At 29.6% G+C, this 13,039-nt stretch overlaps 2 protein-coding genes across 3 annotated transcripts in view; both read right to left on the minus strand.

Moving 5' to 3' along the window:
• Positions 1–3,153, minus strand: part of LOC113523390 (tumor suppressor candidate 3) — a 558,159-nt gene extending 555,006 nt beyond the window's left edge. For both annotated transcript variants that reach the window (XM_052895319.1, XM_026909348.3), the window contains exons 1-5: positions 2,955–3,153; positions 2,593–2,874; positions 1,451–1,591; positions 624–912; positions 7–199 (exon numbers count right to left, since the gene is read on the minus strand). In XM_052895319.1, coding sequence (XP_052751279.1) covers positions 7–199; positions 624–912; positions 1,451–1,591; positions 2,593–2,874; positions 2,955–3,032 — 983 coding nt within the window. In that variant the 5' untranslated portion in view covers positions 3,033–3,153. The remainder of the gene's footprint in view (positions 1–6; positions 200–623; positions 913–1,450; positions 1,592–2,592; positions 2,875–2,954) is intronic.
• Positions 3,154–5,068: 1,915 nt separating this feature from the next.
• Positions 5,069–11,857, minus strand: LOC113509129 (V-type proton ATPase 16 kDa proteolipid subunit c). The gene is made up of 3 exons (XM_026892433.3): positions 11,632–11,857; positions 9,230–9,419; positions 5,069–6,083 (listed from the first exon to the last, which is right to left on the minus strand). Exons 1-3 carry the CDS (start codon positions 11,699–11,701, stop codon positions 5,876–5,878), a joined length of 468 nt encoding a protein of 155 aa, XP_026748234.1. The 5' UTR covers positions 11,702–11,857; the 3' UTR covers positions 5,069–5,875.
• Positions 11,858–13,039: the final 1,182 nt, after the last annotated feature.

Here is a 13,039-nt window from a genome sequence, read left to right on the forward strand (position 1 = left end):
ATATACCTGTAAGGATAGCCCTGGGTTTTAGCTCTAAATACGGACAACAGCAGTGAGAAGAACACGCAAACTACAACCAAACCCACAACTGACTGGAACCTCCTTCTCTTGCCTTCGGTTTGTGTGCGTGACACTTCCGTGTTTTTAACGCCTCCCGCTGCTTCTATCATTAGGATCATGCCTATGACAACAGCGCAGTCTGGTGGGAAGTTAAGGAAATTTAGACATGAAAAAAATATTGCTTATTATCTTAATGAATCAAATTATTGATCAATTATTGTTCAGAGACATATCCTGTGACTTTGTACATGTGAATTATAATATAGAACATTCTAGAATATAAGCAGTCTCTATGTATGTTTGAGCGTGATTGAGTAACATCCAAAAATGTTTATTATCAAATTTATATATATATATATATATATATATATATATATATATATATATATATATATATATATATATATACGACTTAGATATGAGTATATATATGATAGACTATGAATTAGCGGTGGTAAAAACAATGGTGAAATTAACAGTTTTAAAAATAATATTATACTTTGTTAATTTGCAATCTATCGTATAATGACAATGTAACAAGGAAATAAATTTTAAAAGGATACTCAAAATAGCTACAATGTAGCTCTCTAACACAAATTGCCCATGAGATCCACCATTGATGTAGACGGGACCGTTTTTGGTCCTGTGGTAAAATGGTGGCCCTCTAATTTGGTTCCACATTTGGCCAGAGACCATGGCGAAACAGAAGAAAACTGCGGCCACTGCCCACATTTGCTTGTTGTAGAGGAATTCTAGGTTGTTACGGCGAAGGTACAGGAAACCAGCAACGAGGGTGAAGAGCATAAAGAATGCTACAGCTCCAGAGTAATTTGGCGGGCGGAAAACACGAATCTGTGAAATGAACAGAAAAAAAATTAATACTGCCATGTTAAGAACTACTGATGTCCAATACAAATGGCCAGTTCAGGTCCAATAAAAGTAAAAAAATAAAGAATAAAAAATATAGTTAAAGCAGTTAATTTAGAAAAGCGATTTTTCTAAACCTATCTAAAATTATATTTTCAATTTGATATCACAGTGCAATATTTATTCTAAAGACCAATATGAACTAAATTTCCAATAGATTTATGTAAAAAAAATATAAATTTTTTATGATTTTTTTTCTTTTTATTAACTCAAAGGAAGATTAAGAAACAAATATCACTTATAGGTAGACATTACTAGTAGCTATGTCATTTAGTATTTTTTTTTCAGTGATCATGGAATGGTATCCTCGCCTGCGCTATCGGTATATGCTGGCAGAGCACCAGTGAGGGATGATAGGTGATGAAAGCAAGTCAGTTAGATCATCGTGACAAATTCCACTAAAATTAAGAGTTTAAGAGATAGGTTTAATGAAATGGTGGTTGAGGATCAACCCCTATAGTACCTGGACATCTGTTCTGTCTTGAATCCACTTTGCTATAGCCTCTGCATGAATTCCAGCCCTTTCAAAGTCCATAGAGTCAGCTGGTTTTGGCTTGCCTTTAGCAGGAAAATGCATGATTACTGGTGCTGTGTTGAGGCGAAGCTGAAATTTTTTTATTTACACCAACTGAATTATTTTGTTTATAATTTAAGTTTACAATTCAAAAGGATTTATTTCTAGTAATTAAATTTACAACTATATTTCATCTTATTTATTTCTTGTCTGCACATAAAGTGAAAGGATTTTCTACTACCATAATAATTTTGATAAGGGGCAAAATTACAACTTTTTTTTTTATACCACTGAGGTGGCAAACAAGCATACGGCCCACCTGATGGTAAGCCTATGAAAAGAATTTCAATATAATATCCATTTCCTATGATTATCAATATGATTTCAGTTATAGTTTGTTTTTTTTATGAATTTAGTACTTGTCTATATAAATCTATTAGATAATTATTGCTTGTGAGAACAAGAAACAAAGCAGGGTTACCCAACAAGTATTTTTTTTAAATAAAGCTGTTTTATTTAAGATAAAAAAACATAAGCAGAAGGAATGTTCCTTGCCTGTAATTAATGAATGAGAACTTAGTTTATAATAAGCATTCAATAGTCTAAGTTTGAAATATCACAATTTATATATTCTTCTTTTATATATTCTTAATTTTATGTTTAATTTTTAGTTTACAACAAAATGTAAATAATTACACTAATATATATATATATATATATATATATATATATATATATATATATATATATATATATATATATATATATATATATATATATATATATATATATATATATATATATATATATATATATATATATATATATATATATATATATATATATATATATATATATATATATATATATATATATATATATATATATATAGTTTAAGGCAGAGATTTGTATGAGAAAACAGACAATAAAGCATCTGAAGGTACAACTGAAAGTTTGTTTGTTTCAGAAATTGTTCAAATTAAAAACATCAACCAAAAATTTGTTTCAGATTAAACTTAAAAACTAATTTATAAGTATTTTATATAAATGTAAACGTAATATATAAAATTAATGTACAAGAAACTACTTACCATTTGGAAAATATCAGATCCTTCATCAAAATCTACCATACCAAAGAACAGCTTGTTGTTATAGGATGGCGCGAATCTAAACGAATTAGCTACAATTAAGTACTCCTCATAGACGTGTTGGCAAATAGTGCAACGTCGAGAGGGAGCCATGGCAGTGAACATCACTATGAAAGAATAATCTCTCGGCGGACTCTTTACATATTCTTTAAACTTGCTAAGATTCAATGAAATTATACTCTTCTTTGCTGTTAAATCGGTTAATTGCTGTACTTTCTCATCCAGCTGGAAATATATGAAATATAATATTAATTCAGTACCTAATTAGAAAACAAAACCGGTGTTTTTCTATTGATGAAACTCACCCCTTTTGTGCGAGTTTGCGCCTCTCCACCATAGTAAACTAGGAACACAGTAAAACATAACAAAACTTTGTACTTCATAGTAAAGTTTAAGTAAGATTTAATTTAATATTTAAAATCTTTTTTCCAATATGAAAATTTAATAGGTAAAAAAAAAACAATTAAATGACGTGTTCGCTCAAACCCCTGTTTGACATTGACAACAACAATGAACTGTCATTCATGATGGTAAGATATCATTGTGGCAGTCTTGCCATAGCCTCTGTAGTCTATGGTCTTGCCGTAGAAAAAGAATACCGTCATAGTTAAATACTTTAATTTAGCAAATATATTTATTAGATATGTTATTTTTAATCCTTCCCAATTTAGAATAAAAATTTTCTATTTGTATGTTGTATAGAAAGCTCCTAAAATACATTGACATTTTTATATCTTTGAAAAAATCTCGGAATTTCTTGGTAAGCGATGAATGGCGCCGATAAATGTTGTGAATATAATAGAATATACTGTCAATGGTGTCTCATGCGTGGTTACTTCTATATAACGACTCATGTTAAAAATCACTAACAATTTTACCTAGCTGCTTCAATATCACAAACTATAGAACTGGTATAGTATACTTATATAAACTACGACCCCAAATAATAATTGGGATAAGGGTAGGAAGATGATGATAGTATACTTACGCTGTATAAGGTATAGTTGTAGGTAGGGGTTATAAATCATTATAGAATTTTAATGTTTCAGGTCTGTAATCAATAGGGTAGTCAAAGATATCGCTGCTTAATATAAACCTATCAAAATATTCATCTATGCTTCTGTATACGCATATTATACTAAAGAATATTGGAATCTGCGAATTTGCCAGTCTGAAGGAATATGGTAACGTTTTGCCATTACATAAAAATAATTCAGCAAAATTTATTAAATAAAAGCGTATATAAAACAGTAGAAATGAAACATGTAAACGAGATACGATTTGTTATAATTCATAGGTTTTTTTGTTTTGAATGTTAAACAAACTGAAAGCCCACATAAATAAAAAAAGGTAAAAGTCATCTATAGACAATTTATTTTAGGGCTTTAATTTTTCAGGTAATAGGTCCTATCTGGAGAGAAAGGGAAATTGAGACAGAATTCCATTACTAGCAATATACCCAACTAGGTCGAGCTCCTCGTGGTTCTCGCTGGAAACTATCATTGTTAATTCCTGATAAATTCATCATGATGGGCTAACTGACCTGTTTTCAATTTCATCTATCACCCTTCACTGGTGCTCCGCCAGCGTATCCCGTTAGTGCAGGCGGGGTTCTATATAATTTTCACCCATCAAAAAAGAAATAGGTCCTATCGTACCTTGAACTGACTAAAAAATACAGTGACAGCTGTCATGTTCATGGGATTGGCAGCAGCTACTGTAACGTCCCCAATATTCCTCTAGGACTATGTCATATTAGTTAATTGACAATATTGGAGTAATTTTCAGATATTTAACAAGAGTTACCATCTCCATTAAAAGTTATGATGCGGGTTTAAAAGTGCAATAAACGCCTCCTATTTAATTAACTTATCTGAGATGCAAATTAAATTGCATTCTTTAATATCTGAACATTGTAAAATTCTTTCATATTATAACAAAATAAAACTTATGTCAAATTCAGGATCTGAACTATAGGGTAGGTACAGACAACAAAAATTAAATTGGAATCAACAGAAACACTTGATTTATAATTTACAGTAGTTATTTTCAAAATATTTTATTAACACAATTCATTCAATAACACCAAAGATTATAACATTCTCTAACATGAACCTAAAATAAAATACAATTTTACCTAGATGTATTTACTTACCAATTTATAATCATTCAAACATCATTTCGACTATGAGGTATACAGAATAAATATATTTGAAATATTTCACATTATAAGTTGTCAGAAATGTACCATTTTATTATATATATAATTATGTATAATGATTACGACAGTGCAGTGTCATATAAGTCATGAAAGCATCTGGCTAGGCTGCCTTCCTAATATAATTATATTAATACTTTCGTTCGTAAGATCGTGAAAGGAAAATAAAACACACAAAACAATCAAGTAGAAACAAAATAATATGGAATGTACAAATCATGTTTATTTACTGATTCCTGGCAATACAATGTTTGTGACTCGCTTTTGATTTGTCACTCGAAATTAATAGTTATAATCGTCCACAGGGCCCATAACAGTTCGATAGGATACAAACATCCACTATAACACTGAAAGCTATATAGCATGAATTACTTAAGCCAGGTATAACCTCAACTTCTCAGCTCAGAGACACGGTACACAGTACCCTGGGGGTTTTAACGGTTCATAAATTATGTTAACATATCTTGGACTTAAATTTCTACTCTAACTGTACATTAGTTTCGCCTTAATGCTAAAAATAATCTAAAAATGATATCGTCAGATTGTAATGTGTTCGCGAGGGGTGGAACGCGCAAAACAAATTGATATGTCGTAGGTGAAACGAAGTCCCCCTGTCACCGAAAATGAAATACAACTGCGGCAATAAATTATAGTTAAATTAAAAGAGTGTCATCGCGCGGTAGCGTTACAAAACATGATTGGGATACGAATATTACGATCGTATTATAAAATTGAAATAGAAAAATCATTTATACAGTTCGCGGCTCGAGGCACGGCGCCGCCGCAGCATCTAGGCGGCGCGGGGCCGGACACCGGCGAGAAAATATAAATATGATTAACGTTCAAGTACTCAACAAGTATACTATACAAGGTGTGCTCCGAGGCCCTATGCGGTCTACCGCTAGCTACCGGCGACGACTTCCCTGTGCGCGATGATTGAACAGATTCTGGCGCTTTGAGCATAGAATCTCGGAGCACGGCGACGGGAGAGGAGTGTGCTCGGCAGATTTACTGTTTCGTGTATAGGTAGATGGCTACGATGAGACCGTATAGACCCAATACTTCGGCGAAAATGAGGATAAGGATCATTCCGACGAATAACCTCGGCTGTTGCGCGGTACCACGGACGCCGGCATCACCCACGATGCCTATGGCGAAACCAGCCGCTAGACCTGAGAAACCTACGGCGAGACCAGCACCCAAGTGGATGAACCCTCTGTAAAGATAGATAACACATTTGTTAATACAAGATTCAAATAGTTTACTTATGATGTGAACAATTGGCTTATACTTTTTTTTAAACGGAGATACCTTAGGTACTAATAATGACGATAGTGAAGTAAATCATCATACTCTAGGCCTACCATATTAATTTGCGATTGTTGCAGTAAATTCTCTTTTACTATTTCTATACAATTATCATTCCTCAATTTACACCTCACTCAAAAATATTCTTCCTCTATAAAGACAGTTTGAAAAGAAGCACAAAGTCAGACCATTTGTTTAAGATCTTTAGAAAATAGAACTAAATTCAAATTAAATTTGAAAAAAAAAATCATCTAAGCCCCCAGAATAAATGTAAAAAACTATTTTAATGGTTAATAGAAAATGAACCCCATTATAGCTAAATAATAGCTGGATTTTTAATACCGATAGTTTTTGCACAATTTAAGATTTTTTTACTATTCTATAGCATTGTCACGAGGTAAACAATATAAAGTTTTTTTTAATAAAAAATATTACATTAATATCTATCAATTATTTCAAGAGATTGATTTTACAAGTACTTCTTATATCAAATTATATCTTGACACCTCTTATCACTGTGTACCTAGGCACTTTAAGATCTTTACAACTGTCAAGTATTGCATTTACAACTTGTTTCTACAACAATATTTCACCATAAAATACCAGACATACAAGCTAGATACTTTTTTTTTTATAACTTCTGGTTGCAATGAGACAGACAATTTTCATAATTTATTTACAATAAATTAAACATGTCAGGTGTTGTTTGTTCAGGTGGATAAATGTGAATTCAGTAGATACAACATTTTCCGCTGAATCAAAGTTATGATAGTGAATCATTACAATAATTTCTTATGTGGTTAAGCAGAGATAATGATAAAAATCATATATGAATTTGTACAGTTACATGCCTATCTATAGCAATTATGTACTTACTACTACACTATGAAACTTATATAGTTTTTCCTTATATGTTTAGGTACAATACAAAAATAATAGATACAGACTGACAAAGAAAAACATTAAATAAACTTGATTAATTCATTAATTAATGTATTAGAACATTTACATTTAATGAAATACATGAAATGACAAATTAGTCATTAATTTAAAAAAAAATTTTAATACTATTATTACTCTCCCTAAAAGTAATTTTGAAGTATTCTGGCTTGTAAAATAGAACCTTCATATAAAACTTAAAAAAATATATACTTTTCTTTTTCCATTTCATTTATCACATTATCTATGTGTAATGTAATGCATATGAGAATGCACATGGCAATACAAGGAATTTATTAACCAATTCTAAACATAATTCAATCTATGTGATAAATCACATGTAAATCATTAAAACTATGCATTATTGAATACTAAATCAAATATGTTCACAAATAATTCTTAATTTTTTTTTAATGGCCTTATCAAGCGACCTATTTGCAACAAAACTGCAAATCATCAAGTCGCGTTATTTACCTGTAACCTTGTATTACATCACAGCAATCCATTGAGAGATTGCAGGAAATAAAATCACTGAACCATGATGTTTGATAAAAATTATAAAGCTTTGCATTGTTTATGTAATCTATAAGATAAGAGTTTTGAATTATGTAATCATTTTTATTGAAAATTATAGCTATTCCACCATGATTTACGTTCTTTTTAAATATCTTTTACTTATTTTATATGCTTGGTGAAATTTGGTAATATAAAGTGTCACCACTACAACAACAGTTGATAAATGGCTCTGATAATCCCATATTAAGGAATGTAGTCAAGTTATAAATTTTCAATTTGTATTAATTTAAATTTAGTTTTAATAATTCAATATTGAAAATACATTATTAAAACATAGAATAATTACATATTTTATAAAAATGTACATACTTTGTCAAATTATAAACCAGTAATAATATATATAGATTAAAGGAAAGCGAAATAAAAGTATTACTTTATACAAAACAGTTATAGTAACTGTTTGTAAGTTAAACCCATACAATAAGTTGGTTAAATCACTGGTGTACTATTTAACTGATTACTTACATAATATATATATATATATATATATATATATATATATATATATATATATATATATATATATATATATATATATATATATATATATATATATATATATATATATATTTATATATGATTAAACATTAGGCAATTACTTCACTTTAACAACTGTTTAGTGTCCAAGTTGTGATCTTTGTTTTGAAAAATATTTTAAAATATTAATCTACCTAGGCTATAACTTATTCATATGGTAGGTAATAACACTAGTAAAGTCTATTTATATATATATTTTTTTTTATTTATGCTGGATATAGGACATGATTTTAGTACATCAAAGATGAATCATAATTCATTAAAAGAGAATGTGCACGTTCTCCATATATTTGATGATATGACAAAAGATGTAAAAATAAGAAATTCTCGAATATAATAGATTTGTGTGTCAGACTGCTCTAAATGCTGAATAAACAGCATCAGGGTAGGACAAGCCACTTATCAGGGAAGACATATGTATAGTGATGTTATATAAAAGCTGGAAAATTCAATTAACATTTGTTATCCAACAATTTGAGTAAATAAATTTTTGGATTATTATAAATTTACACATTCCCTTCAGCATTTGCATTGAAACTTCTATCCATTCTAATATACATTCCTTACTGTCTCTGATTACAAACCTCACAAGCACACAGTAGTATCTACCCTCAAAATAAGATAATAGTAAGGTAACATCAGGAACTATATAGAATCACTATGATCATGTTCCAAAGTTCCAAGCAACAAACTTAAAACGAAATCAAAGCTGGATAATGCTCATAAAAATAGCTGTACATTGTAAATAATTTAGTACTGACAGTCATGAACATCTAAAAAAATTTACTATTCCACTTTTGAATCAATATAAATCAAATATATTGGAGGTAAAACAGGAAAAAGACACCAGTCTTCAAGTTTTATTTGTAGACTACAATTTAATGTCAGGTATTAAAAAAAATTACCATTGAGGTTATCCACTCTAATAAAACACCATAGCAGCTTACAAGACACTGGTTTTCGCCTACAAGTTAAAATAAAACCATATAAATTGATACTCACTTGTATAGGGTGTAATTGGCGGGGCCCTCCAGGGAACCCGCGATAAGTACAGCCACCACCAACCCGTAGATGGCGATGATACCCGCCATGACGACGGGAATGATGGACTTCATGATGAGCTCGGGCCGCATCACCGACATGGCGGCGATACCTGTGCCTGACTTCGCTGTGCCATATGCAGCTCCCAGCGCTGAAATTTTATAATGCAAAATATTAATCTTTATTTTAGAAGACAATATAACATATAGAATTGGTACTAAAACACAGATTATAAAAAAAAAAAAAACAAAAAAAATTAAATATATAATAACTTGTGGTATCCTATCAAAGGAATTGAAAAAGGCTTTGAAATTGAATATCAAATAATTAGTGGAAAATGAGGAAATAAAGGAAAATATTCATTGCAAGAGTGAAAAACAGTTTTTCAGTAATAAAGGTTTTATTATAATAATTAAATGCATCTCCATTTATTAACTGGATTTTTACTTATGACTTCAGCCATTATCCAACATTAGCATAAGAATATTGGAAAATATTTAATAATGCATGCCTGTACTGTATAATATGAAATTACTTGCCCAATTTCAAATTTGTATGTAGTTTTTTAAGTATCATGACTAGTCAATGAGTGATTGGTTTTGTATTATGGTCTAATATTATTATTTCATTTTACATTTTTGAAAATTTTATACATACATAGATTACAAGCAATAATAGTACTAGTATAAGAGTATTAACTACTTAAACAGTTTGAATGAGAAAATTTCATTTGTATGATGTCTATATATCCCTAGGGCACATAAATATAAGCAGAAAAATAGGTTTGTATATATATATATATATATGTATATATATATATATATGAAATGCAAGATGCTTTTTCATAACTAAACTACTCTGTACAAAATACTTCTTGTAATAAAATAAATCAAACAATATTCACATAGTAGAATTTGTGACAAATACATCTATGACACTTTTAAACTATTAAATTTATAGATTTTTTTTAGTTCCTAATATTCTAATAATAGTATATATTTGAACATTGTTTAATAATCTGCTGAACAGATTTGAATGAAATTTAGGAAAAATTTATACATACTACAAAATAATACATAGGGTATATTATATAATAATTCATGGTGGCAAAACTACAGGATACAGCTAGTTAAAAAAACTTTAGTATGAAAAAAAAAACAGTTAAAAAAAGCATGTAAATTTAAAATAAATTTACAATATTAAAGACACCTTAAAATGATAACTTGACTGTATCATATTTGGTTACAAGTTATCAAATTTTTAATGTATTAACTTAATTATTAGTGATATAACAATCATATATAAAATCAGTTATGTAGTAGTTATATAGTAGTCATGTGAAAATCATGTGATTCAAAATTTAATATAACAAGTGATCAGTCACATGATAAACTGTTAATGATGTATATTAATGAATGATACTTTTTAATAACTGTCACAGTAATAACATTTGGTTTTAAAATCATATACATAATAATGTAACTTAGCTACCTCAGGTTAAGTTAAGCATGACTAAACAGCTGACTGGTCACATGACCAAATCTAAGTCATGTGATGACAGTTTTAAGTGCATATTATGTTAGTTCTGACAGAAATTGTTTTAGTTTGAGTTATTAGACTCATTGCATGTTGTAAATCTGATTAAGGTTTTAATTTGGCATGACCTTTTATCAGAAATCTCAAGTTTTCTTAATTAAAACTATTACTTTCACATTTCCATAATAATAATACTTTACAATATAAGGAAGAATTAAACACGATATTTAAATAAAGATATTTAGTAATGAAACTAAGAAAATAACTTTCAGAATACATAAATTTAATCTTTTGCATAATGTAATGAGTAAATTAGGGTATTTAATGTGAGATATGCAATGTCTACACTATTATTGATTAAAAAGAAGCTGTATGAAGTGAATGGTCGAAAGCTGGAAGTTTTTCAGGTCAGATTCTTTGTTGGCTGGTGTTTTTCCAGTACTACCAACTAAGAGACAAATAATAGTTACCTATGTCACATGACAATGATTCATAATTCTTTTTACCCCTCTTACAATTCCTCCTCAAAAACTAGGCTTCAACCTAGTTTTTTCACGCTCATCAATTCCCAAATTACACTGCCATACAAATTATCAGGGGCCCCGATATATCGCTAGGCGATAAGGTGCGGCTACTACTATAATTAGGATGCTCAAAATAACGTAACCAGACAGATTTTTATAGCCGACTAATGTATCAATTTATACATTTGTTTACAATGAATCGCTTTCGTAGCACCATCATCGTATAATAAAAGTCCAGATTTTGGGGATCGATAATGATTCAGACAGCCATTCCAATCAAATCAAGGCGCAATAGGTACGTACCGCTAAAGATGATAGCTGACGCCGCCCCCATAACTCCAAAGAAGGGTCCGTAGATTGGGTTTTCAGCCATTTTGAACTTGAAATGTGGGAGTATTTACAGGTCCCAAAAACTGTGATGACTATCTGCACACACTCACTCCACAGAACTACTTAGTAGGGACAAATATGGCCAAAGCTTTGCAGACACGATAGAATGGGTCATATGACGATTGATGTCCAAGGCAGTGCTCGATATGACCTAAGTTCTGATTGGTCTTCTTACGTCACTTCCGAAATGCGCAACCAATAGGGAACTTAAAATTTTACAGCGTTATGACGTTCGACATTGATGTGGATCGCTGGCCAGCAATTTTCTTCTGCGCAAGTACTGTTTTATAGTTTTAATACTTTTTAACAATAGAAATTATTAGAGATTGCTTCAGAAACAATAACTTCAAAACAGTCTTAAATAATATATTATATTAAAAAATAATATAACTAACATAATGAGAAAAAAGTGATATTGTTCGTAAAAATAATAATTAAAAAGTAATATGATTCTGTTTCGTGTTGCCAGTATAATAAATTTGTTACAATTAAGTAATTTTAATGCTTTATCCAATATTAATGATAAATGTAACACAAAGAATAATACACAGAGAAAATTCCTATAACATTAAAACTAAAAAATACTAGCTGTATCTGTAGGTTATGTCTGTATTAGTTAAGATTAAATGTTAATTATTGCATCAAAATGTTAAAAATTCAATCTACGTTGATTATTATTACATATATAAAATTATATTATATTCAAGACCCAACTATATCACTATCACACGAAATCGTAATCATTCCATCGCTTTTATTTATTTCTGCTCCCTGTACTGTTATTAAAATCAACCTGTACTGCACTAAATTATATTTATACATTCGCTTATATGTTTTTTATTTTACACACTTGTAGATTATTTCACCACAAATGATACTACCGTAGTAGTAATAACATAGATTTCTCACCAATTTATTCTTTTTTTCTTTCCCACTTCATTGTTAGAGGCTATTGAAATTATCATAAACACGATATCTCTACTATACATTAGCAAAAAATATTTTTATTGCAGATTTTAGGTGATGATGCAGTACTAAATCAAGATAATCAAAGTCTTGCATTGTTGTTTTGATTCGTAGCAATTGCTCACATTCTTTCACTTCCAAGAAAAAGGCAGATATTCTTTAAACGAATACATAAATTTTCTTGTTAAAATTCTTATGGTTAAAATAATGTCATTATTGATATAATTACTATTTGAACAAAAATACTAGAATAAAAGCTGTTTATTCATTTAGGAGTAACAATATCATAGATACACTTGTTGAATTTAATTAATTAAACACCTATAGATCATTATTATGTAATGACAAAATTTTG

This window comes from Galleria mellonella, unplaced genomic scaffold (genome assembly GCF_026898425.1).
Source record: "Galleria mellonella isolate WM207_F2 unplaced genomic scaffold, CSIRO_AGI_GalMel_v1 utg270, whole genome shotgun sequence".
Classification (NCBI taxonomy): domain Eukaryota; kingdom Metazoa; phylum Arthropoda; class Insecta; order Lepidoptera; family Pyralidae; genus Galleria; species Galleria mellonella.

Bases quoted from the DNA above. Each gene is read 5' to 3' on its own strand.
- LOC113509129 (XM_026892433.3), bottom strand. From the start codon at position 11,701: ATGGCTGAAAACCCAATCTACGGACCCTTCTTTGGAGTTATGGGGGCG. The intron at 9,420-11,631 runs GTACGTACCTAT...ATAAAATTTCAG, and splicing joins GTCAGCTATCATCTTTAGCG to CGCTGGGAGCTGCATATGGC. The intron at 6,084-9,229 runs GTGAGTATCAAT...CTATCTTTACAG, and splicing joins GCCAATTACACCCTATACAA to AGGGTTCATCCACTTGGGTG.